At 34.9% G+C, this 26,224-nt stretch overlaps 2 protein-coding genes across 2 annotated transcripts in view; one reads left to right on the top strand and one right to left on the bottom strand.

The window, feature by feature from the left end:
* The window catches only part of LOC140447277 (SH2 domain-containing protein 4A-like), a 169,591-nt gene that overhangs the window by 125,054 nt on the left and 18,313 nt on the right, over positions 1-26,224 (bottom strand). The gene's annotated exons all lie outside the window — the stretch shown is intronic.
* LOC140448726 (uncharacterized) lies at positions 18,528-19,067 on the top strand. The gene has a single exon (XM_072541838.1). The coding sequence runs from the start codon at positions 18,528-18,530 to the stop codon at positions 19,065-19,067; it is 540 nt and encodes a 179-aa protein (XP_072397939.1).

The following is a 26,224-nucleotide window of genomic DNA, read 5'->3' as shown; positions in this document are numbered from 1 at the left end:
CATAATAAAACACAATGTATGCACGACTTACTTATACTTTCACTGCAAACATAAAGTGATTTATGATCAGTTCATTGAATTAATGTAGTAGACATATTCATCATCGATATATCTCATATATGATCTTTTCCGTTTACTACTGAATGTAAAAGCATGTACAATTTATTATCTTGATCTATTCTTATTACCGAACAATTCTGAAACTTGTTTTAAATCATCTCGTTGAGACACTCGTTTTATGATTATTTTATATCTAGACCATTTTTTGATCATTATTAATTCTTGCTATGAACTCCGCCCATTTTCAATTTAGATTTACTATGGACTCTACAACAACTATAACGTATTATATGTATATAAGATTTATCCCACATAGAAAAAGTCACTTGACGAAAAAGAACAGTAGTATTTAGAAGTTTATAGTCGTCATCGTGTAAAAAGTATTGTAAACAAGTTGGTGTTTACATAAAGTATTTTAAAGAAGAGTAACAGTATGTATTACGATTTGTATGTAACGATAGAGCAGATCGTCTAATCAATTCTGCCAAGAACAAAGACTAATAATCACAAACACGTTCTTTAAATTACCTATGAGACGTTTATATACATGGCGCTCAAAAGCAGATAAACCGGAAAAAGTGGTAAGAAACCAAATCGATTATATAATGATTAAAGAGAGATCTCGTAACATTATCAAAGCAGTTAAAACATATCCAGGGGCAGATGTCACATCAGACCATAACCCACTAATCGCTAATGTCACGGTCAAGCTTAAAAGATTCATGTATTAGAAAACCAAAAAGAACTCCAAAATTAGATGTTACAAAACTGAAATAAACTTATATAAAAAACAAACTCCAACAGAAAAACAAGCCAAGAACAAAGATAGTCACAATTACAAAATCATTAACAATAAAATCAGAAAAATGATAAGAGAGGCAAAACAAACTTATATAAGGAAAAATGTAAAGAGATAGAAGATCTTCAGAACAAATATGACCTATTCAACATACATAAAAAGGTTAAAGAAAGGGCAGTGCTGCAAAAAAGAAACCACAATACAACCCTTTTAGATAAAAATGGAAATACTATGATAACGACTGACGAAAAGCTTAAACGATGGAAAGAATATATGGAAGAGCTCTTCGACGACGAAAGAGGAAACGTACAAGACATATCTTTCGAGGACAGAGAAACAAGTATAGAAATTACAAAGGAAGAAATATTGTATGCACTAAAGAACACCAGAAACGGAAAAAGCCCGGGCCAGATCAACTACCTATTGATATCCTTAAAATAATAGAAAATAAGTACATGGATATCCTCTTAAAGCTCTGTAATGAAATTTATCAGTCGCGTAACATACCCAATGAATGGTTGACCTCAACATTTATTTGTCTCTCAAAAAAGAAAAATGCTAGAGAATGCACCAACCACGGCACCATAAGCCTGATGTCTCAGACACTGAAAATGTTTTCAAAGATCATCCATAAACGTATTTACGTTTGAAATTAAAAGAGGAGTGCGACAGGTGTGTGTATTTTCACCACTACTATTCAATGCGTACTCTAAAGAAATTATGAAAAGTGCTCTTGAGGGAGAAACAGCAGGAATAAAGGTCAATGGAACACCAATTAACAACATTAGATATGCGGAGGATACTATCATAATAACAACCTTCAAGACCTCCAAAAGCTAATGAACAAAACAGTTGAGTGTGGAGAAGAATATGGATTATCAATAAACATGAAGAAAACTAAATTTATGAGGGTATCAAAAACCCAAAATAATGATGAAAGCCTAACAATTAACGGTAAAACTTTAGAACAAGTTGAAAATTACAATTATCTTTTCACAATGATTAATCACACAAACGATTACTCCAAAGCAATCAAAGTTCCAATAGAGAAAGCACGACCAAACTTCAATAAAATGAGAAAGGTACTTTGTGCAAGGGAACTGAAATTAGACTTGAGAGTTAGGCTGGCAAGGTATTATACTTTCTCGACTCTGCTTTACGGGATAGAAGCATGGACACTTAATGCGTCGACTACTAAAAAGTTGGAAGCATTTGAAATGTGGGTGTATAGAAGAATCCTGAAGATATCATGGACCGAGCATGTAACAAACAACAAAGTCATGAGAAGAGTCAACAAAAGAATGGAAATATTGAAAACCATCAAGACACGAAAGCTGCAATACCTGGGGCATGTTCTGCGTAATGAAAGATCTAACATACTTCAATTAATTATACAAGGGAAAATCCAGGGCAAGAGAAGTGAGGAAGGAGAAGAATCTCATGTTTGCGTAACTTAAAGGAATGGTACGGATCCACAATAATCGAACTATTCAGACCGGCAGCATCTAAGATCAGAATAGCCATGATGATTGCCAACCTCCGTCGCGGAGATGGCACGTAAAGAAAGAAAGAACAGTATGTAAAACATAATATGCATGTGAAAATATTTGTACTACATTATGAATACTATTATTATTGAGAATAAGTCACAATTTAAGTTTAAGTTTATTGTCGTTTTAATTTCCACTTCGAAAATCGTTCTCAAAATACAAAACATTAATAAAAAGTTCAATATTATTGTAATTGTTCGGTGAAATTGAAAAACGAGATAGATTTCTGGGAAATGTACAATTTTCTAATCTTTATCTCGTATCAAAAAAATAAAATCGTTTATCTAAAAATTATAAATATAAAGATACCCTCTTTACGAATATTATGGACGGATAGAGTAACGAATGCAGGCGTGTTAACATAAAAGGTGCAAAGAATGTGAGATAAAAACTGACACTTCATATTTGCGCCATAGAGTGAGGGGAAGAATTATGTTTACTTAGATTGATTATGCAAGAGAAAATACAAGGAAGCAAATTTCAGAAGAACTTGCTTGCTGAAAAATCTGAGCTCGTTAAATTTGCCGCTAATAAGACTAAAATATCTCCAATGGCAGAAGAAACAAGATAATAAAAAAGAAAAATTCAGTTGCCTTAATAAAAAAATCTATATTACTTTCTAATGTTATTTTAAAGTTCTTTACCCGCATATACAAAGTTTTTTTCACGGTCTATGTGGTTACGTGAGAGAGGGTATGTCTTGGCTTGGGACTGAAATAATGGAATTTAATGTAAAAGTAGTCTCAACTTTAACCTTTTAAGTTTCGTTCACCTTGAGTCTACTCAAACAATAAATGCAGAGGCCGGAATGGACTTTCAGACAATTCAAATGGGAATGCAGTCAACCGGAGATGTGATACACGATTTAGCGCTATTTACTCACTTATGTTACGAAAATTACGACCATTTTAATTCTTTATGTAAAAGATTGGATCAACACGGAAAATATTGAATATTGCACCATTTCGTTTGCCAGCGAAAAAATTGTTGCATAGTGCAGAATTTCACGGATTATTTTTATTGGAAATAAATATACAGGGTGGCTGACGTAAAGTTATGGTCTCCAGTGATTGTATGAGTATGATTTTTATGAATTATAGACTACTCCAAATCGTTAATAAAACAATATATCGCAAGAAATCACAGCAATTAGATTGGAAGTATTTTATTTCATAAATAGGACGCAAAATTCTACAAAGAAGCGTTCAAAGTTCAAAGAAATGGCTTGTGCAATATATGCAATATAAAAAAAGGTAACAAACTCGACCCCAACAATTATCGTCCGATTAGCTTGCTGCCAGTAGTTGCCAAAGTTAAGGAAGCCATTATCTCCGAGGAGATGACCAAATTCCTTCTCCAGGAACATGTTATTTCAACACAACAACATGGATTTGTCTCTGGTCGCTCTACTCTAACCAATCTCTTACATTGTGTTAACGACTGGACGTCATCCCTTAACAGTTCGCAGCCTGTCGACGTTGTTTATCTAGATTTCTCTAAAGCCTTTGACCGTGTACCTAAGCGCAGACTTCTACATAAGCTAGAACATTTCGGAGTTCGCGGTACTTTACTTCGTTGGATAGATGATTTTCTGACAGATCGATATTACAAAGTTAGAGTTGGCGAATCTTTCTCACAGGACAGGTTAGTGGAAAGTAGAGTGCCTCAGGGTTCCGTCCTTGGACCTCTGCTGTTTACGGTTTACACCAGCGATGTTCCTTATTATGTCTCAAGTAAAATATCGTTCTACGCTGATGACACAAAAATATATGCCAATCCAATCACAAACCAGCTAACCCTCCAAATGAACTTGGACTCTATTTTAACTTGGTGTTCCCAGTGGTTACTACCCTTAAACGCGGAAAAATGTGTAGTGCTTCGAATTGGTAAAAATAACCCACTTGTGCCGTACTTTGTTAACGGGCAGCCATTAGATTCAGTGTTTCCGTATAACGATCTTGGTGTTATCATAAACAGCAGCCTAACTTGGTCCGACCATATTACCTCTATTTGTAAACGTGCAAACTCCAGACTGTATCTTATTCGGAGGTGTTTTTCGAGAGTTTCAATGCAATCATTCTGTAAACTTTACACTCTGTACGTAAGACCCATACTTGAATACGCTGGACCAACGTGGTATCCTGATCTGGTTCGAGACAAGACTATGTTAGAAAACGTCCAAAGAAAAGCCACCCGAATTTCTTTGGGACCGAGAAGACCTTCTTATGCAGAAAGACTTAGTATGGCTAACCTAACTTCCTTTGAACTTCGCCGACAACGTGGAGACTTAATTACAACTTTTAAAATATTAAAATTCAATTTTGGAAATCTCGATGAAATGTTTATCATTAATCAAGATGAACGCATCAGAGGTCATCAGTTCAAACTGAAGAAAGAAAATTGTTCTACAAGATCAAAACAGAACTTTTTACCAAATAGAGTTTTTGAGTGCTGGAATAACCTTAACCATAACATTGTCTCTGCTCCTTCTACTAACTCGTTCAAAAACAGACTTGACCGTTTTACATTATAGTTAAAATATTGTTTTTCTGTTAAACCAAAAATTGTAATTTTATTTCTTTTATTTGTAATTTTTGTTTTTTACTAGTAGGTTATTAATGAAATTTCTTTGTTTTTGGGCATAATAGGGACTTAGTTCCTCTGCCCTCGCTTATGTATAATAATAATAATATATGAAGAATTAACATGGGAGACAAAGAAAGTTTCATGCTGAAGATTTTTTTCTGTTTATTTACGATTACAATCTGGTCATAACTGACCAATAAGCAATTTTAATCTGTCCTTAATTACTAGAGTTGCTTGAAATCAAGAGTTTACCCTATGGTGTTCTCTTAATCTAATCTGATAAATAACGCACTAATGTTAACATGCACCAAGCGCACAAGCACCATGCTTTGCTTCTTCACTGTCACTTAAACTAATTCGAAGGGCTTTGTTCTCTTCGGTCTTCTAGTTAGCCCTGTGTTGACATATAGCTGAATTGCTTCTATATTCACATAGCTATGGAGTCGTTTTTCATGATTTTCAACCGTCTTCTTGATAATTGTACACACATGTGTGTGCTTTTTCTTTATTGCTTCTGGCCCAATTACCGTCCCCTAGTCTAATGAGTAGGGAGTGAATAATTGGTCTTTTTAGTTTTTTTCAGAGATACGTAAGAGAGGGGATATGACACAAACAATATTTCTCTATTTACTAGGGCCACTTAATGTGACACTATGTACTATCCAATATGGCGACGGGCAGGTTCATAATATTATAATTACTTATTAAATAATGAAATTTTTCATTCGCCACTATTTTAAATTAACACTTTGACAGATAGTACTATCCAATATGGCGGAAGTGAACCCATCTACTTCACCGTATGTCATATCCCCTCTCTTACATATCTCTCTTTTTTTATAGCTTCCCATAAAGAATGATCAGTTCTATTATCATCCGTTAATTTTTTTAGGAAAACGCAAAGTCATACTGAACAAAAGAAACAACAACAACACACCATGGTTCAGAAAAGAAATGTAAAGAGAAACGAGAGGACTACACGAAGTACAAAACATCAAATACTCCAGAATCCCGAGACACCTAAAGAAGAATACGAAATGAAAAGAAGCAGTTGGTAAGAAGAACAAAAATGAACACTGGGAACAGTTTACCAAGAGGATAGAAAGCGACTTCTACCAAACACAAAAACAAATATGGAGATTCATAAGAAACCAACGGAAATAAATGCAGAATTGAAGGAATACAATAACATACCAGCAAACGAATGAGAAAGATACCTGACGGAACTGTTTAAAGGAAAGGAAAATAATAATCAACACAATAACGTACCTGAATTAAGACAAGAAATAGAAATTAGTTTTCAGGAAGTAGAGATAGCCATAAATTCACTCAAAAATAGAAAGTCACCAGGACCAGACGTAATAACCAACGAGCTTCTAAAACACGGAAGAGAAAGTATAACCCCAGAGATGACAAAACTGCACTGCAAGATACCAGACGCATGGAGAAACAGCATAATGATACCAATGTTCAACAAAAGAGATAAAGAAGACCCTAACAATTATAGAGGTATAAATCTACTGAACACCGCACTTAATCTTACCACAAAAGACTTAACCAACAAAATTAATAAACTAACAACTTTATCAGATAAACAACAAGGATTCAGATCCGGAAGATCCTGCGTAGACGCCATATTTGTACTAAGACAAATCACAGAAAAGGCCATCGAGTACAATATACCAGCATCTATGTTTTATAGACCTGACCAAGGCTTTTGATCGCATCCAAGTCGAAGACGTCTTACACCTACTGTATAAAAGAAACATATCAATAAATATTATACAAACCATCGAAAACATCTACTTCCATAATCGAATACAGGCAAAGATGAATGAAAAACTAACACAGTGTATACAAGTACAAAGCAGAGTCAGACAGTATGACTCGTTAAGCCCACTTCTCTTTAATATAATAATAGACGAAATAATACAAGCAGTACGTAAAGGTCATGGTTACAGAATGAGGAACAAAGAAGTCCAAATATTACGTTATGCAGACGACGCCGCATTAATCACCAAGATAGAAGACGAGCTCCAAAGATTAACACACATCTTCAATACAACAGCCAAGAAATACAATATGATAACATCAGCAGAAAAAACCAAATGTATGGCAACATCTAAATACCCACTAAAAGCAAGTACAGCGGCGAGATCTTGTAATGACACAATCTTTAAGACCAAACACCTAAGACAAGACACAAAAACAAGAATCTATAAAACAGCACTTATGCTTATATTAAGATACACGGCAGAGACAAGATCTGACAAATCTAAAACAAGACGACTACTAGGAACAACAGAGATGAAAATACTCCGACCAATATCAGGGAAAAGTCTGTTGGATAGGGAGAGAAGCGAAAACATAAGAAGAGCATGCAATATAGAAGACATAAATGGATGGGTGACAAAACGGAAACAGGAGTGGAACGAACACATTAGTAGAATAGCACGAGATAAGTCACCAAATGGACGAAGAATTATTGGCAGACCAAGAAAAAGATAGTGCGATAATTTAAACAATTTAGGAGTCTAATATTGAAGAAGAAACAGGCTTTAAAGCATACATACAAGAAGGAAGAAAAAGAAGAGTTTTTAATGCATCGCTATATTTCTTATTTACAGTAGCTCTCCCTGTTTGTTTCCAATCAATAGCATTTTCTATATTTTTAGTTACACTTCTTTCTGTAGTTGGCAACACACCATGTGTAGTTGGCATGATGCTTTTCGACACATGCTGTAGGCGACTGGTAAAATATCGAAGAAAATATCTGGAATCCGATTGGTCAAATACGACTAAGAGTACTAAGGCGAATTAATTTTCAATGTAAATATGAAATATTCACAAAATATACGATAATAGATAGCACATCTGAGAGATAACACTTCTCGAAAAATAAATTACGTACTGCTTACTAGTAGCAGCGATGTTTTGCGAATGTTTTGATCGTAGTTACAATTTTATTTAAGCAGTTAATCGTCCCTCGTACCCTCGTAACTTTTAGCATGCGTCGGCCTCACCTGTCTATCGGTTAACCTGTAATCAAACTCGAAATCGATCACTTGGTGAATCATCCACCATGACTCACTGAATTATAACACTCCTCTAATATTATGATCCAACGTTAAATGTTTGTATACCAGAATCTTGCGATAATAACTGTGATAATGACAAAATTATTTGTTTTATAGCACCATATAGATTAGACCCCCTAATTTCGTATCTAATAGTAATAAAACGATGTTTAGTAGTTAATTCGTAGTAAAGATAAATTAACTATTACTTTGTTATCCTACTGATTATTCTAAATGATGATTTCTACGAGTTTTGTAATTCACTGTAAAATAACTTCCGTTAAATTAGATTATTGAGGAATTTTTTCAATATGATAAAGCTTGTTAAATTTAAAATTCATTTTTTACTAAACTTAATAACCAACAAATGGAATTTGTAAAGTAAAACAATGGCATTGGTCTGGATCTTCTTTTTGCTTGGAGCATTTGAGGAATAACCTGTCACAATAAACAATAAACAATAGTTATGTTGGATTTCTTAATGTATAATCAATCCATCGCCATTTACGATTCCTAACAGTCTACACCTGAAAAACAGGAAATAATAATAATGAAATACATCCATAAAAAGGTATGAAGACATGAATTAAGTCAACGGGATTAAAGAGGTGACACAACAGAAACTGCTTCAGTTATTTCAAGAAGAAAATGTTCTATTTGCTCTCAATTACAAGCTCGCTGACTATACAAGTGATACTGCCGAAAGATAATAGGGAAAAGTACGTCAGAAATCAGATAGATACATAGATCAATAGTAAAAAATCTTCAGATTTTAAATCTAGTGAAAGGAGTCCATCTATTTTCAGGTTTCCTATGCTGGTGTCCATACCAGTTTAGTCTCTAGATCAATTTCCATTTCTCTCCGAAATCTCCGTTCCTAAGCCTATTAAGTCTAGTGAGCCGCAACATAGTCTCCAACAACCCATTTCCATTGCCTTAATTTTTGATTTGGTTCTTTGATTATCCCAGAGTTCGGCACCATATAACCCAATAATTTATATTCTTCTTCTTCTTCTTCTAATGGCGCTACAACCCTTTGTGAGCCTTGGCCTGCTTAACAATGTTCTTCCATTCTGCCCTGTCGGATACTTTCCTTCGCCACTGCCTGATGTTCATGGTTTTAAGATCCCTCTCTACGTCGTCTATCCATCTTTTACGAGGTCTTCCTCTTGTTCTTGGGGCTTCCATCTCTGGACTACTTTTACAGCTCGATTATCTGGCATTCTTTCTAGGTGACCAAGCCAGTTTAGTCTTTGTGACTTTACAAATCTGACAATATCTGCGCTCTGCATTAGTTCATCCAGCTCGTGGTTCATTTTAATTCTCCACGAACCATCGCTGCATTGGGTTGGTGCAAATATCTTCCTTAGTATTTTGCGCTCAAATATTCTCAGTTGATTAATATAGTTCTTTGATTATCCCAGAGTTCGGCACCATATAACCCAATAATTTATATTATTGTTTAATAAAGTCTTCTTTTATTTTAGAAGAAACTAGAGGTAGAAATCATAAATAGAAAGTCAAATAGTTGAGTTGCAAATTGGAACGAAAGTTTCTTTATCTAAGAGTATTTTAGTAACTAATGTCAAATCTGAACAAATAGCTTTATCATCTTCCATAGTTAAACCAGGCAAACCTAAAACACCTAAAAACCAGGCAAAATTTTAAAACCACCCACATTCGATGGTCAAACAGCAAGGAAAACTTATCGTGTTTAATTAGAAGTTGCAACTAGAGCAAATGGCTGAACTGAGAAAGAAATGGCAGTTTACTTATCTAAACTTATGTACTTATGTACAAATGGTAGTGTCGCTTCGAGGACATTGCATTGCAGTGAGATGTGCCCTCCAAATATGAAATCTGGCAGGACCCTGGGCTACCTGGCCTTTCGGCATACGCCCGTAAGGAAACCTCTGCCCCTCCGAGTCCGACACCAAAGTGAAGGTGCCACGCCACGTATACCAGAAACGTTTCGTGGGGCTCCACCTTCCCCGTAGTATCTGTGTTGCGAGTACCTCACCTACCCGTTATTCCCACACCACGGGCGGATAGATTTGGCAGGCGGAGGAATTTCCAACTCGCGCGTAGACAGGTCGCCGCCGAGGATCTCTCCTCTACTACTCTTGGATCTCCCGGTGGGTACGTGCCGGGGCACCCACACCACGCCTGACACAAGGTCAGGAGAGGTATGTACGGGCCCAGCTCGTTCAACCTCACCAGGCTCTTTTGGAATGAGAGTAGAGTGGTCCCACGAGAGTCTCGTCTCGGATACTAGGAGTGTAAACCGGTGATCGTGTCGCCGAAACGACACTATGCGTTTCTACAAAACCGACACCTCAAGCGACGGCTCTCCACCTCCCGATTCCTACCCATTAGTCGCTTCTTACGACAGGCAGGGCTTTCTGACCCCGGCCGTATTCTTATCTCCGCGGGCCGGACGGAGAATCGCTTCGAGGACAGGCAGCAACCGTCTTAAAATTTCTTCCCCAGGATGCACCCAGTTATACCTCTCTCGTTAAAGCTTTGGAGACAAGATATGGCCAGCAGCATCTAAAGCAGGTTTTCCAAAGAAGTGACTACAGTAGCAAAAGCATTCATAACATACGTTATATCTAGTCATAGAGTTACTTTAGAGTTACAGTCTTATCAAGTACGAAATTTTGAATCAGAATTATGGCAAGAATTTGTGAAAATCTTGGGTATTAAGAAATGGTCGAAAGAAATAACAGAACTGTTTGTCAATACCTTCCAATGTTTGTCGTTGATAATCAAAAAGATTGGGATACATTAATTCCTCTATTTCTGTTAGCCTATAGAAGTTCCGAACATGAAGCAACCGGTTATTCTCCATCGATGATTACTGTAAAGGAAATGAAACTACCTAAAGATCGTATTTTCGGAAGATTGCCTTTCTGTGAAGAAAAACGTTCATTCCTAACGTGCATTGAAAATTTGAAAGAACAATTGGAAAAAGTCTACGAATTTACTCGTAAAAGTTTGAAGCTTCAAAGTGATAAAGCCAAGGACAGGCTCAGCATGCATGCTACTTTCAAAAGAGGTGTACTTCAGTCCTATTAGTTTATGTCCAATATACATGTTGCCATGTGCTTCACAGTTGGGAGAAGCGTGATATAAAATATGTGCTTATAGAGAAGGCAGGACTAATTTGTTTTTACCTATTCCAAATTGTTCGATTAAATCCATTCGAACATTCAAAACTATTTAAGCATATTTTTAATGTAGTAAGAAAAGTTTAACTCCACTTTTGACAATAAATTTAGTACATTTCGTTTTAAATCGTCTTAGGTATATTGTACATTTTTGGTGCACCCTGTAAATCTCATTATATGCGGCATGTTCGTTCCATATTGTTTGTAAGGTTACAAAGAAAATACTCTTATAAGCTTTAATGTGGTAGACGTAGACTCCACCTTAATATGCTAATGAGTGTCTATTATTATTTCTTTCCCGTGAGCCAACTGCACGCATCAACACAAGCATGCAAATAATTCTTCGATTGTGCTAATAATAAGTGAATTAGTCAAAGCTAATAAAGATAATGTTTGGTTTACTTATATACCGCCAATAACAAAGGCTTAACATCTATAAAACGATCATTAGACTAAAGTATTTTAACAGAAATCGGATCAATCGAAAAAAATTTCCTATCTACGGGAAACAATACAGATAAAATGCAGCTGATACCATACAGCTTAAAATTATTCATAAAAATAATATTCTTTTTAAAACCGACTAAAAAGTATAAAACAATTTCTTATAAATCCATAGAAATATAAGTTATATAGGTTGGTCTGTGTCGTTTTAACTGACAAGAACCATGTGTTTAAGTCGAGCAAAGAAACATATTAACATTTACAACCATTGTCATCGACCTAGGGTCGCATTATAATTTAAATTTTATGTAAACCATATATTAATGTCTCCACTGCAATTTTAGTGTTAGTACCAGTACCAAAAGAAGGCACTGAGGATGATCTGAGCTAGATCGAAAACGTTATGTATCTATAAATTTTGGACGACACTTTTTAACAACAAGTTTTAATTAAATGTTTTTATACCAATATACAAATTTTGAAGTTTTTTACTTCTGTATAAGTTTTTTTATAGAAATATAAAATTCAGAGTTATAATCTCATACTTACAAGATTATTCTTAAAAGTAGTTTTGATAGCAATTTTTTTTTTTCGAATTAACGTGTCTTTGGTCATTGACACGAAAGCATAGGTTTACATACGGAGTTTAACATGGTAAAGAATAACAATATTATGTAAATTATATAAGAGGACATAAGATGACCGTGTGTCAAACGTGTGACCTATCCTCAATCTTCGTATTGCCATCTTCTTTTTTCTGTCCAGGGATGATATGAATAAATAGCTGTTAACATTAGATTGTATTTCTCTGAGCTTTGTGTCTTTGGTGATTAAAAGTTCCTGCCACTTGCCTTGGATATTCCTTTTGAATTTTGATTTTATATCTTCTTGGAGCTGTATGTTGTAGATGGGTAAGTAAGTTGGATGTAGATGCTTCTTTTGTAGCGCTGTCAGCCATCTCATTTCCTTGGCTGCCGATATGAGAAGGCACACATATTATTGTTATGAAGTAAATCGGAAAGTGTGGAGATGAATCGATTGTAGTATTTTTTGCACTAGGTGATGTTGATTGAAAATAATTTTTAACGAATGAATTGCGCATAAGGAATCGGTGCACAAAGCTGCACTTTGATGATTGTCTAAAGAGAGCTTTTGAAATACTGAAGAGTTCTCCTGAAAACACGGTACATTTGTTGGATATTCGGTATTGTCCTAATACCGTATCAACTGTACTGACAGAACAGCCATCTCCACATGCGTTTCGGGATTCATCGGTATAAAGCACCTTATCATAGTGGGTTGTATTCACAACATCCTTAAAAGCTGGTCGAAAAATGATATTATTTGTTTGGTGCTTATTAAATTTACAGAGGAAATTTTTATAAAAGGTGATGGTCTAGTCTAGGCCATGGCGGGGATTCTGATTTTATAGATGCAAGTGTTTGAGATAATTTTGTATCTTGGTACAAAGGTTGTAGGATCTGTATACATCTGGGTGAGTTTACGAGTCTAGGTCTTGGCGAAGTCAGAAGATTAAATAAAGGGTTAGTCGGATTCGATAGAATTTGACTAGCATAAGATAGGAGTAGTTGTTGCCTCCGAAGGTAAGAGAGACTTTCTGCGTTACTGGAAGATAGTGATTTTAAATAGCTGTGAAAATCCTTTTACAATTTAAACCAAAAAACGTGGTGCCGATGTTATAGATAGCAGCAACGTAGGTAGTAGTTAACCAGCGCCGAAAAAAGGGACGAGTAAGGCCAAATTTTGAGTGGCGCCAATATAAAAACAAAATATTTTTTTACATTAATTATTTCTTTTAAATTTTATAAATTAAAATTGATCATTTTGTATGAGACATTAATTTACGGCTTTTATCGCACAACATTGACATATACTTTGTAATCTCTAAAATGTTTATTTTTATTTTTTCTATTTAAAAAATAGAAAATAAAAAATTACAAATATCAACAAAATTGTGAATACTGATTGATACTAGATACTGACGTCTGTCACAAGCCTTATTGGTTAAATAATTTTTCTTTCTGTAACCTTTGCAAAGGAACAAAGGCATTCTTTGAACAAAGAATGCCAGGAATAGGAAGAACTCAGCAACAAACATGACACCTCAAACTTACATAAAAAAATGAAAGAACTTACAGGCAACACCAGACAAAGAAGAACACTAATAACAAGAGATAATAATGGAGAAATACTTACTGAAGAGAGCAAAATAAAGGAAGTATGGGAACAATATATAATCCATCTTTTCCATGACGAGAGAGAAAATGAACAAGATATAGGTGAAGAAAAACAATACCTACAAATTTTACCCTCAGAAGTAAAGAATGCCCTACAGAATGTAAAACAAGGAAAAGCACCGGGTCCTGATCAAATTCCAGTTGAACTGTTAAAAGCCTTAGATAACGGTAATATAAAGAGACTCACCCGAATTCTCAACCACATATATGTAGAGGGCAACATCCCGGAAGAATGGCTTAAATCGATATTTTTACCTCTACCAAAAAACAACAATCCCAAATCATGTAATTACTATAGATTGATAAGCCTAATGCGCCAATTTAAAGATTCTCTTGAAAATTGTTCAAAACCGAATTTATAAGAAATGTGAGGAGCAGATAGATGAAACTCAGTTTGGCTTCAGAGGAGGCATGGGTACAAGAGAGGCATTATTTGCGTTGACGGTACTCTTGCAGAAATGTCGGGAATATAACAAGAGTGCATATGTATGCTTCATAGACTTTAGGAAGGCCTTTGACCGAGTGCAGCATATGAAGTTAATAGATGAATTAAAAAACATCAATTTAGACAAAAAAGACATTGAGTTTATTAAGGCTATATACTGGAACCAGAAAGCAGTAGTAAAGGTGAACGATATAGAAACAAATAATATACCGATTGCTAGAGGGGTTAGGCAAGGATGCGTCTTATCTCCGACGCTTTTCAACGTGTACTCACAGGTCATATTCAGAAAAGCCTTATGGGAAAGAAAAGAGGGAATAAGAATTGGTGGAGAAATCATAAACACCATGAGATTTGCAGATGACACGGTAATTATGGCTGAGAGTATAGAAGATCTACAAACTTTACTAGATGCAATAAATAGTGAATGCATTCAAATGGGACTTGACATCAACACAGATAAGACCAAATTTATGATAGTATCAAGGAGTCCAATAAATAATGAACAACTAACTCTTGGTGGACAGCAAATAGAGAGAGTGACAAAATATAAATATCTGGGAGCTTACATCAACACAGAATTAGATCCAGACCAAGAGATCCGGGTACGAATAGAAATGGCAAGGGCAGCGTTCTTAAAATTCAAACAATTGTTCTGTGACAAAAATCTGAATATTGCGCTGAGACTGAGGTTTGTTGAATGTTACGTCTGGTCGCAACTATTGTACGGGGTAGAAACATGGACACTAAAAGCGCAAATAGTTAAAAAGATTGAAGCCTTTGAACTTTGGATATACCGGAGAATGTTGAGAATCCCATGGACTGCCAGGGTCACCAATGAGGAAGTGCTGAGAAGAATGGGTCGAGACAAAAAATTGTTGAGAACGATAAAAGTACGCAAGACTGCATACCTTGGACACATACTAAGAAATAATAAATATAGCCTTCTGCAGGTCATCATGCAGGGTAGAGTCGATGGCAAAAAGGGAATAGGTAGAAAGAGGAAGTCATGGCTGCGAAATATTCGAGACTGGACAAACATGACTGTAGACGAATTATTCCACGTTGCAAAAGACAGAGAAGCTTTTAAAAATGTGGTCGCCAACCTCCGTTAATGGGGACGGCATAGGAAGAAGAAGAAGTAACCTTTGCATTAACAACACGTACCGGGCGGCATATTCGCCAATCACACTACGTATTACGTACAGAATGAGAAAGTAAATACGGCCCTGGGATGGGTAATAAATATAGTAAGGGGATATTATAATTTGGCAGAAAGTCGTTTCTAAATTTCTAATGGGCATTTGTTTGGGTAATAAATTTTCCCGTTTAATTTTTTATTTATGCATTTTCTTCTTAAATATATGTAGCAAAAAATGTTTTATTGTTGATATAGCTTACTTTATGAAAGAAAATACGTCAACGGTCGTTACATCCGTTGAAACCGTTGAATTTGGCGGTCTGCTTTCTTCTTATAAATTGTTGGATTGCAGCAGCATTTTGGCATTGTATAATTGCACCTCGCCACAGGCAGTACGCCCCAAAAATTATTCTACAATCACTGCTCAATCCAGGCATTCTCTCGCCAACATCACAGTCTAATCTCAATAATTTCGCAATTTATACACGTACTACGTAAAACTCTCTTCGTTTATAGCAGAAAGATTAGAATAAAGTTAATTTTAGTTAAAAACGTTTTGTAACAAATTATTTTTGTAATTGTGCTACATAAAATATAGTGCTTTTAAACTTATCAAACATTATTTACTACCAATTCGACTTGGAAATTGTTTCGATGAAGGATTCTTCATACTCAGTCAGTTCAAACGTCTGGCTCGCTACTTATGTTGTAAAAAACACACTGAGAGATCGAATAAGGAGTGACGAGATTAAAATAAAATGTAATATACAGGATATAACCAAATGGACACAAAATAAAAAAAAACTAATGGCGGACATAAAAGTTGTTAAAATATCAAGGCATAAATCACCAGGAGATAGAAGAAATATCGGTCGACCGCGCAAGAGACGGAGTAACAAAAGAGTTCTCGTCAAAAAGAGATGAAAAAAACAATTAGGTATATGTATATATTTATTTTTTTACTTTTTATTCCAAGTGTTATAATACTTTTACAATGTTTTTCCATTGTAAGTCAGTCGTAAATATAGATCTGTATTATCTAAAACCAATAATAAAAATGGTGCGTTCCTAAACAAATGATTCAACAAAAAACATAAACTGAACTTATCAACTGACGTAATATGGCAACGATTTTTCTTATATTTTACTGAAACTTGGTATTTAATTGGTGAATTTGGTATTTAATTATCTGTTGTTTATTTTTAAGGTAGGGTAGATAAACTTTACCTGTAATGTAAATACCTACAGATATGTTTAAGTAAACAAGTCCAAATAATTCCAAATAGTTGTCCAAAAACTATAAGGAAATTTTTAAATACGGGATTTAGATTCAGAAAAATTATGGAAATTCTACATGGGGTACTTGGGAGTAAAAACACACACGGGGCAAAAGAACGCACAGATTTTAGTTACAAATGTTTTGCCTCAGTGTGCCATATGTGTTGTTCCAAGTTTAAAGCTGATTCATGGCGTTGTTGACAAACTATGAGGTAAATATTATTCTTTACTATTACCCTGTAATATTTGCATAACAAAATTAATTTTTGATAAAATCAAATTGGCATTTTTCGTTGAATTAGTTTATTCGTCTTAAAATCTCAACAGATGGTTTTGACAGTGTTGCCGAATGGGGCAAAACTACGAATGCGTATTTTTTCCTCATTATCATAAATTAATTTTGTTTCTATTAATTTCGCAATTAAATATTGAATTCATCTAAATCTTGGTTTCTGTTTTCCAGAAACTACAAAAGAAAATCAGAGCGCAAGCCTATGACAGAAGTTATTTTGTGCGAAGCTCGTGAACTTATTAATAATGGCGTTTCTATACGTCAGACAGCAAAAGCTGTGGGATTTCATGAAGCGACACTACGGCAAAGGTTGAGAGAAAACGAAATAGTTCAGCATTGCAAAGAATTCGACAAACGATTTTATAGAATGAATTCGACAAACGATTTTATAGAATGACGGAATTTTATAGAATTCTTATTGTGTAAGAAACCGTATTGAGCCTCCATTTTCATCTATAAATCAGTTTGCTGTATGAGTGCAACTGGTCACCATCATCATCATCATCATCATTGGCTTTTACAACTCTTCGTGAGTTTTTGCCGCGTTTACTATTGCCTTCCATTGATTCCGATCCTGTGCTATAATTTCCCATGGCCTTACTTCCATCTTCTCCAGGTCTTCCCTGACTGCGTCTTTCCACCTTTTTCTAGGCCTTCCTGTCGATCTTCTACCATCTGGTCTTTCCCAAAACACATTGCTAATCAGTCTGTCGTCATCACTCCGTACCACGTGGCCTGCCCATCTTAATCTATTGGCTTTTATGTATCTTACGATGTTTCCTTTCCCGAAGAGAGTCTCTACTTCATTGTTGTATCTACTCCTCCATTCATTTGTCACGCTGTCCCTGCAAGGACCATATATAATTCGCAGGATTTTGCGTTCCCATACTAATAGCTTATTGATTTCTTTCTTTCTCAATGTCCATGTTTCACTTCCATATGTCACTGCTGGTCGTATTATGGTTTTGTACATTTGGATTTTGGCACGCCTTGAGAGAAGCTTTGACCTCATTAGATGTTGAATGGCAAAGAATGATTTATTCCCCGCCAGTATTCGTATTTCAACCTCCCGTTCTCCTGTGTTTTCACTGGTAATTGTTGCTCCTAGGTATTTGAATTCTTTGACCACCTCAAAATTATGATCGTTTATGGTAATGTTTTGTCTTATTCGCTGTCGTTCCTTTTTTGATACGACCATGTATTTAGTTTTTTCTTCGTTTATTTTCAGGCCTACGCTTAGTGTTGCTTCTTCAAAGTTCGATACTATATCCTTAACTTCCAGTGTTGTCTGTGCTACTGCATCTACATCATCTGCAAATGCGAGAATAATCTTTGCTCCTCTGGCAGTTATGTCCCATGTCCCTTCATTTTTCTCATTTGCTCGAAAACGGATGAATCTTCTAATCAAAGACGGGCCCACTGTCTGCGACATGGCTATTACTGATAGTGGTTACATGAACACTTCCACGTTTATCAAGTACCTGGAGTATTTTAAAAAGCATACAAGTCCAACAGAGGAGAACCTCGTTCTTCTAATTCTCGATAATCATGTATCGAACACAAGTCTTCAAGCCGTAACATTTGCAAAAGATAATTTCATCCATTTATTAAGTTTGCCACCACTTAGCAACCATAAGACCCAGCCACTCGATCGGGCATTTTTCAAACCATTAAAAGCTTATTATGAGAGCGTCGCTGACAGCTGGATCAGTTCCCATCCAGGACCCATTTACCATGTGGCTGGTCTGTTTTCCACATCATTTGCAAAAACTGCTACTATAGATATAGCAAGAGAGGGCTCTCGTTCTACAGGAATCTACCCACTAGATAAAAATATTTTTTCGGACGTAGATTTTATGCTAACGGTGTTACTAGCTCTGTTCCTGGACTGGTCAAGAGCGAATGAAAACTATTTTGACAGATGGAAACTACCTTGCACCTGTGAGAAATGGAAGTATGGGACAAAGTAAAGCCTGATCTTGAAGAACGATGAGACGAAGGATACGACTGTGAGCGGTAAATTGACAATGATTTGCAATGCACAGGAATGAGTGGTGGATGTAAACTTTGCCGTAATCTCCACTAATCGATTGCGGAAAGATCATTGAATTCCTTTCCTCAGAGGGAACAGTACCAAATATTTTAGGACCATGGAACTATTAAAAATATTCCTTCGATATAACTAGGCACACTTCAAGGCGTTGACTCAGTACGTGTTTTTGGTCTTATCAAGTGGTACTTAGAGAATAATAAAGAGTAATCGATCGATATTGCACAATGAATAACAAGAGAATATTTTACACAACAACTGTTACGAATAAAAGAGTTTGTGTTATAAAATTGTTGATTTATATACCGGGATTTGAATAACGCGTAGAATAGCGAAACGGATTTTTAGAAGAAGTGCGTAACACACACTTTGGCTAGCAACTTAAGAGCAACTGCCATCTGCGATGTACCTAAATGTGTAAAAGACCCAACTCATATGGCACTTTAACCCGGTATCTGACAACACCAAAAATAGATGTCACAAAATTATTTTATTGTGTATATAATCTTATATAACTCTCAAAAACACACTGTACAAGTGAACAAAAAAAACCGGAAGGAGATAGGGGAAAGTGGTTTTTGAATCCGTTGCCTACAAGCAACATTGCCAGTCAAGAAACACTATTTGATACTGATAACTTCACTAATGAAGATCTCAAAATTGTGTTAATCATAAATAAAAAACTGTTTAACTAAAGGACATTTTATTGATTTAATAAAAAAATTAAAAGTACCTAAGACTAAAAAATTATAAATATAGGCCTAATTCTAACGGTGGAATGATAAAAAGCAATTTTTGTTCGGTGTAAAACAAAGCCGCATGTTACATTTTTCACACTGCACAGTTGTATAGCCAGTTTTACAAAATCTACATCTTCCTTTAGCGGTATAAAGTGGCCAGTGACCTAACGCATCTGTTCTGGTAGCATCATCAGGTCTTACAACAAGAGGGTGGCGAATAATGTTATCTGTATTTTCTATACTTGATGGACGGCCTCGCTTTACTTTGTTCTTTCCAGTGTTGGACAAAGACCTAGCTAGTTCCATTCTAAACTTCTTGAGAGGCATAAAATTTATATTATTGGCTTTACTGTCATTTTGATATAATATCCAAGCATTTATAATACAAACATCTAAGAGCCAGGTAAGAGTTAGCTTTATCCACTCCACCCATGTGTTTATTGTATTGAGTGATTAGATTTGGGCATGGCACGTTTATTTTTCTTTTATGTTCTTTAGAATACCTTTGTACATGATTGACTGGCTCAATCCCACAACCAGTGCTAGCAAGAAGTACACATTTGTTATCTGCCCATTTGACAACTATAATATTCTTTTGTTCATCGGATTTATAAACATAGGAACCCCTGCCACGTTTTAGCAAAACCTTATCAGTATCCAAGGTGCAACCTGCTATTCTATTTGAGCGAATAGTGCCCAAGCTAAGGATATTATATTTTTCTTCAAGTAATCAAATAGTCTCAAACTGGAAAACCAATTGTCACAAAAAATCATTGAATTCTGGGGGTCATCCAATGTTTTACATAGTGCAATCACTGAAGATGCACCGACACCCAAGGATTGTTCTTCTTCAGAAATCTGATTGATAGTTCCCTGTAGTTGTGAAAATGTCGAAGCTCCTTGGTAAGGAATGAAATCGGCAATATATCCTGAAACACCTGCCCATACAAAGAACTTGTAACTCCATTTATGAGGCTTATTTTGTATGTATTGTCGTAAATTGCCACTGTATGTACCTTTGTATGCAACCATAGCCTCATCTATGGAATATTGGTTTTCGAACTGATACTTATAACAATTTGTAGAAATATGATCTAAGAGGGGACGAATTTTGAAATAGCGGTCTTTCGTTTCTAAAGTTGCTTCTAAGTTATCATTGAAATGGACCAGTGTTCTCAGTTTTTGAAATCTTTTTAGGGACATAACATCAGCAACAAGAGGAATTCTTGAAGAAGTAGCCCAATAATCTTCTATTGCTGGCAGCTGTATTACCCCCATAAAAATCAAAATGGAGAAAAAGTCTTTTTTGAGTACTGTATAAATTCGTCTGGTATACAATATTCTCTATTAGATTTAGTGAAAAAAACCTCGTAAAATACTCAAGAGGCAAGGCTACCTCTACTGCATTATTGCCTATAGTTGGATTTTCGAACGGAATGGTTTCTATGTCACTTTCAGACCAGTTATAATTTACTGACTCCACTACTTTTTTACGTTTTCTTGGTGGTTCTTCATGATCGCCTTCTTCATTTGTTTGATTAGCCTCCTCTTCAGTTAGCAGTTGATGATTATGAGGTGCATCATTTTCATCTGATTCTGCGGCAATTTCATTTATATTGATGTTTTCAATTTCTTCATCATACTCCTCCATATCAGACAAATCAGAGAGATCAGGGTTAACAGGAACAATACACGACATTTTGGTCTTTTTTCCATAAAAGGAGGTAGTTGATATTTCATTTAAATATTCCATATTGAAATCTTATACTGAAAAAAAAAGTCAATTACTAAACTGACAATCTTGCTTCAGAGCCACATGATGTTTGTTCAACAAAATAATATCATTACTTACCGTATACAGCAAAAAATAGCAGAGAATTACACTAAAACAACCTTTGTTTATATACCAAATAAAAATTCAACCTCATAGTACTCCTAACAAACGGTTGATAATAAAAATTATGACACACCCACTTACACGTAGGTCTCTACTGGTATCCTCTCTAGTAAAATTATTTTTTTCAAATATCTCTATTGAATGTTAGATGTCGCCACCATTTTTATATAACTAACACGACTTGTTGCTTACAATTATCATTGTCACATAACAGCTATATAAAGTAGAAATTGATTTAAGAGCTTATAACGACGATGTTGCCTGAGAGCATCAAAACCAGATACCGGGTTAAGACGAATATTTTGTAGACAAGAAGTTCAATCTGTCACATAAGATTCATACCAATATTCATGAAAAACTAATATTAATACAACTTGTTGTTTTACAACAACTGGAATGAAATGAGAACTGGAAAGATCTGGTCCAAAATGTAACAGGAAATCACGAAATATTTCACAAGGCTTACCTCTTGTATTGAATTCTCTGTAGATATTAGGAGGTAATAGACAATATTATTCAAAATAATACTTGTTGTTAGAATCTAAATTACAGCGATTGAAATATTTAATGTTTTATTCTGAGCTAAACTTTTTTGGTTTGCGCGTGTTCAAGCATGAAGTGGTGTTTTATTTAAACGAATCCATATTCTTCAACGTAATATTGTACTAAAATAATTCAACTGCTAAGCAGTTTCAAAGCGAATTCAAATGTTTTGTCCACCACTATATTTTTTTATTAAAAAACCGAGTAGAAATTGCTAAAAAGAAGCAATCATTTAAATTTTATTAAATGCGATGGATAGACGGTACAGTTGCAGCATTAAGTCGCAATAACGCTTTAACGGGATCGCCAATTTTACTACTAGCACGAAATAGCGTTTAATAAATAGAAATTTGAAGAAATTCTAACGTCTTGGTGTCACAAAAACTCGCCAATTTGAAACCATGTAACTGTTCCTTTATGTGAGAACGAAAAGGATGGTACGTGACCGTTAAATTAAACACATATGAGAATGAGAATCATTTAATTTAATTTATGAAGACGGTTAAAGTTGTTGCTCGAAGTTTGGGTTGATTTAGTATATCTATTACAGTAAACTACAACTACATTCTTAAATTTTGCTGGTGTTAATATGGTACTGTTATAGTGTATTTTTATGTATGAGAGAGTAATAAAACAATAAATTATGTATGCAAATCCCTAAACTGTTGATAAGGGTGACTCAATGAAAAACAGATATTTGTCAACAAGTTTACAGAAGTATATAGGAAAACAATTTTAAATTGAGTATGACCACCAGGTATAAAGGTTGGAGCAGAATAGAATACAATAGTTGTGAGGATTACTAATCCCTAAATGAGGTTGCCAGTGTCGGAGTGATGGAGGTTAACAGGTACTAATGAATTTGCAAGAAATGTAAGATGTTTATTTTATTGGTTATATATAACCAATAAAAGTTTAATAAGTACCTACCTATTTGCAAAATAAAGTTTAATTCTTTAGATAAAATAAAACGTTTTATTTTATCTATTTGCAAAATAAAGTTTAATTCTTTGCCTATTTGCAAAATAAAGTTTAATTCTTTAGATAAAATAAAACGTTTTATTTTATCTGAAATGAGTGCATTCCACGAAGTAAGGGTTTCAACAATCAAACATTTAATTCTTTAATTCCAGGAATCTACGACAGTAATTGACTAGATAATTACCTTCTAAACTTATTCCACAGAAAATGTGATAGTGGGTTTTTCCATTTTGTATATAGGAAGGTCCAAGTGGCGTATTCAAAATTCTTAACAGTTCACTAAAAGTAGGTACTTCAGTTGCAAGGTGCAGTTTATTGTGTATACTAGTGTTATGGAAAATTTGGAAGTGCCGTGTAAACGCCGAAAAATTGGTCCTCTAACAGTTAATGAAAAAACATTAATATTTAATTGTTTTAAATCATTTACAGACAAACGTTTATGTGAAAGTGTTGATGAGACCGTTGAGTTAGTTAGCAGTGCACTTGGTGTTGGGAAATCTACGATTTACAGAGTTATTAAAGAAGAGAAATGTGGTAGTTTTCAAATGCCACGTAATGCTCCAGGGAAACCAAAATTTCAAATAGAATATCATTTTAAAGAAGGACTTCGACGGAAAGTCCATGAATTCTTCTTTAGACAAGAATTTCCAACATTGGATAAAGTTCTTGTCTCAGTTCGAGATGATAAGGATTACCCAGAAATGAGTCGAAGTACGTTATGGAAACTTTTAAAAGAAATAGGCTTCCGCTGGAAAAAGAATCCCAGAAAGTCTATTTTATTAGAAAGAAGCGATATTGTCATATGGAGAAGACATTTTCTAAGAACCATAAAGGAAATGAGAAACCAAAAAAGAAAAATTTTTAATCTTGATGAAACATGGATCAACGAGGGTCATACACCAAATAAATTTTGGCAGGATGAAACTGTTACAAGTCAAAGGCACGCTTTTGTAAATAACTTATCTATTGGTTTAAACCCACCATCAGGAAAGGGACGCAGGCTGATAATAATACACATTGGCAGTTCAGACGGTTTTGTTGAAGGTGGTTTATTAACTTTTGAATCAACTCGTACCGGTGACTACCATGAAGACATGAACGCTGATGTCTTTCAAGAATGGTTCGAACAAATGATAGATCTTCTTCCTAAGAACTGTGTAATAGTAATGGATAATGCAAGTTATCACTCCAGACTTATAGAAGGACTGCCCACAACCAAGTGGTTAAAAAAAGACTTGCAGAATTGGCTGAGTTCAAAAAATATTACGTACCATCCCGGATCTATAAGAAAAGAACTTTATTCATTGTGTGCCCTTCATAAAGAAAAATTTAAAAAATACGAAATTGATGAAATTGCCAAAAATCGTGGAATGACAGTACTTAGATCCCCACCATATCATTGTGAATTAAACCCGATTGAACTGGTATGGGCACAGATAAAGAGTGAAGTTTCAAGAAAAAATACCACTTTTAAAATTCATGATGTTAAACAGTTGTTTTTGGAGGCCGTAAATAATGTAAAACCTGAAAACTGGGAAAAGGCAGTAAATCACACTATTAAAGAAGAGGAAAAAATGTGGAAGCTGGACAATATTACTGATAAAATGATCGAGCCAGTTATTATAAATCTTGGTTCTGAAAGTTCATCTTCTGAATCTGATTTGGATTTGTAACAAGTAGCTGTAAGTTTTATATTAATATTTTTATTCATCTATTTAACATACCTTAGACGGTTTTAAAAACTCTTTTTCTCTTTTGTAATTTTTAAAAATTAAAAAAAATGTGAATTTTTTAAAACCCTTTTTAATGTAGGCCGGTCAGTTCTAATATAGTGTGTGATAAAAGAGGTCACTTTTGTTTACATACACTTAACACTTTATAACACTGAAATAATTCATTTATTTTTTACAATTATTCAAAGTAATTTTTCAATTAATCTTGAGCACGCCCATGGAGTGGTCGGAGCTACCAGTTAAAATTATGCTAATTACTCTCTCGTTCATAAAAATAAACTATAGGAGGTAATAGACAAAATAGTTACTTCTTTTAGTGACAGTTTGTTCCAAATAGCACAGAACAAGAAATTTGAAGGTTTTTTGTTTGTGGATACACGTGTTGGTCTGTCGGCGATCGGTCGGGGCCTGATCGTGTCTGAAACTTTTGAAAGCGGGAGAGCGTGGGCGTGCTCGGGATACTAATAGGCTTATCATTTTTTGTTTTGGTTACTCAGGGAGTTAGTACCTATTATACAGTGTCCGTGCAATTAAACATGGATGAGTGTCGCTGCGTAATCGATCAGCTACTTGAAAAATCATTCTCCTTGTATAATTTTAAAGAAAAAAAGGAGATTATTGAAAATGGAAGACCAACATCTATTTTAAACAATTTAAAAAAGGAATCAAAAAATCAGTTCGATATTTTATATTTAGTTGGTACAGTGAAAATTCTTGTTTATGTGGTTATAAGAAAAATAGACTGTATTGTTGGCCATGTCTTCTGTTTTCTACAGAAAAAAATGGGTGGACCAGCGGCAGAGTCCGCGATTTAAACAGTTTTAGAGTTTTAAAAAAGAGACATGAAGTTTCTCCATTACATGAAAGATGTGTAGCTAATTTGATCCAGTTTGGCAAAACAAGAATCGAAAGTTCTCTTTCGATAGTAATTTAAAATAGTAATTAGTTTAAAAGCCACAAGAAAATAGTTTCAGAACAATAGATAAGATTTAAATAAGAGAAGGGAGTGTTCTCACCAAATGTCTTCACCCCACTTTCAGAGTACGGTACGTGCGACAGTCAAATGCACACAAGTAAGAGAGGGTGGTTTTAGTTGGTAGGCAGGATAATAGATACCTGAATCTTTGGCACTGCTATCTTTAGTACTTTATATTAAACTAAAACCCAAATTTTAGGGACTCAA

This window comes from Diabrotica undecimpunctata, chromosome 8 (genome assembly GCF_040954645.1).
Source record: "Diabrotica undecimpunctata isolate CICGRU chromosome 8, icDiaUnde3, whole genome shotgun sequence".
NCBI lineage: Eukaryota > Metazoa > Arthropoda > Insecta > Coleoptera > Chrysomelidae > Diabrotica > Diabrotica undecimpunctata.
Note: the sequence above shows the minus strand (reverse complement) of the source record. Positions and strands in the feature narration are given on the sequence as shown.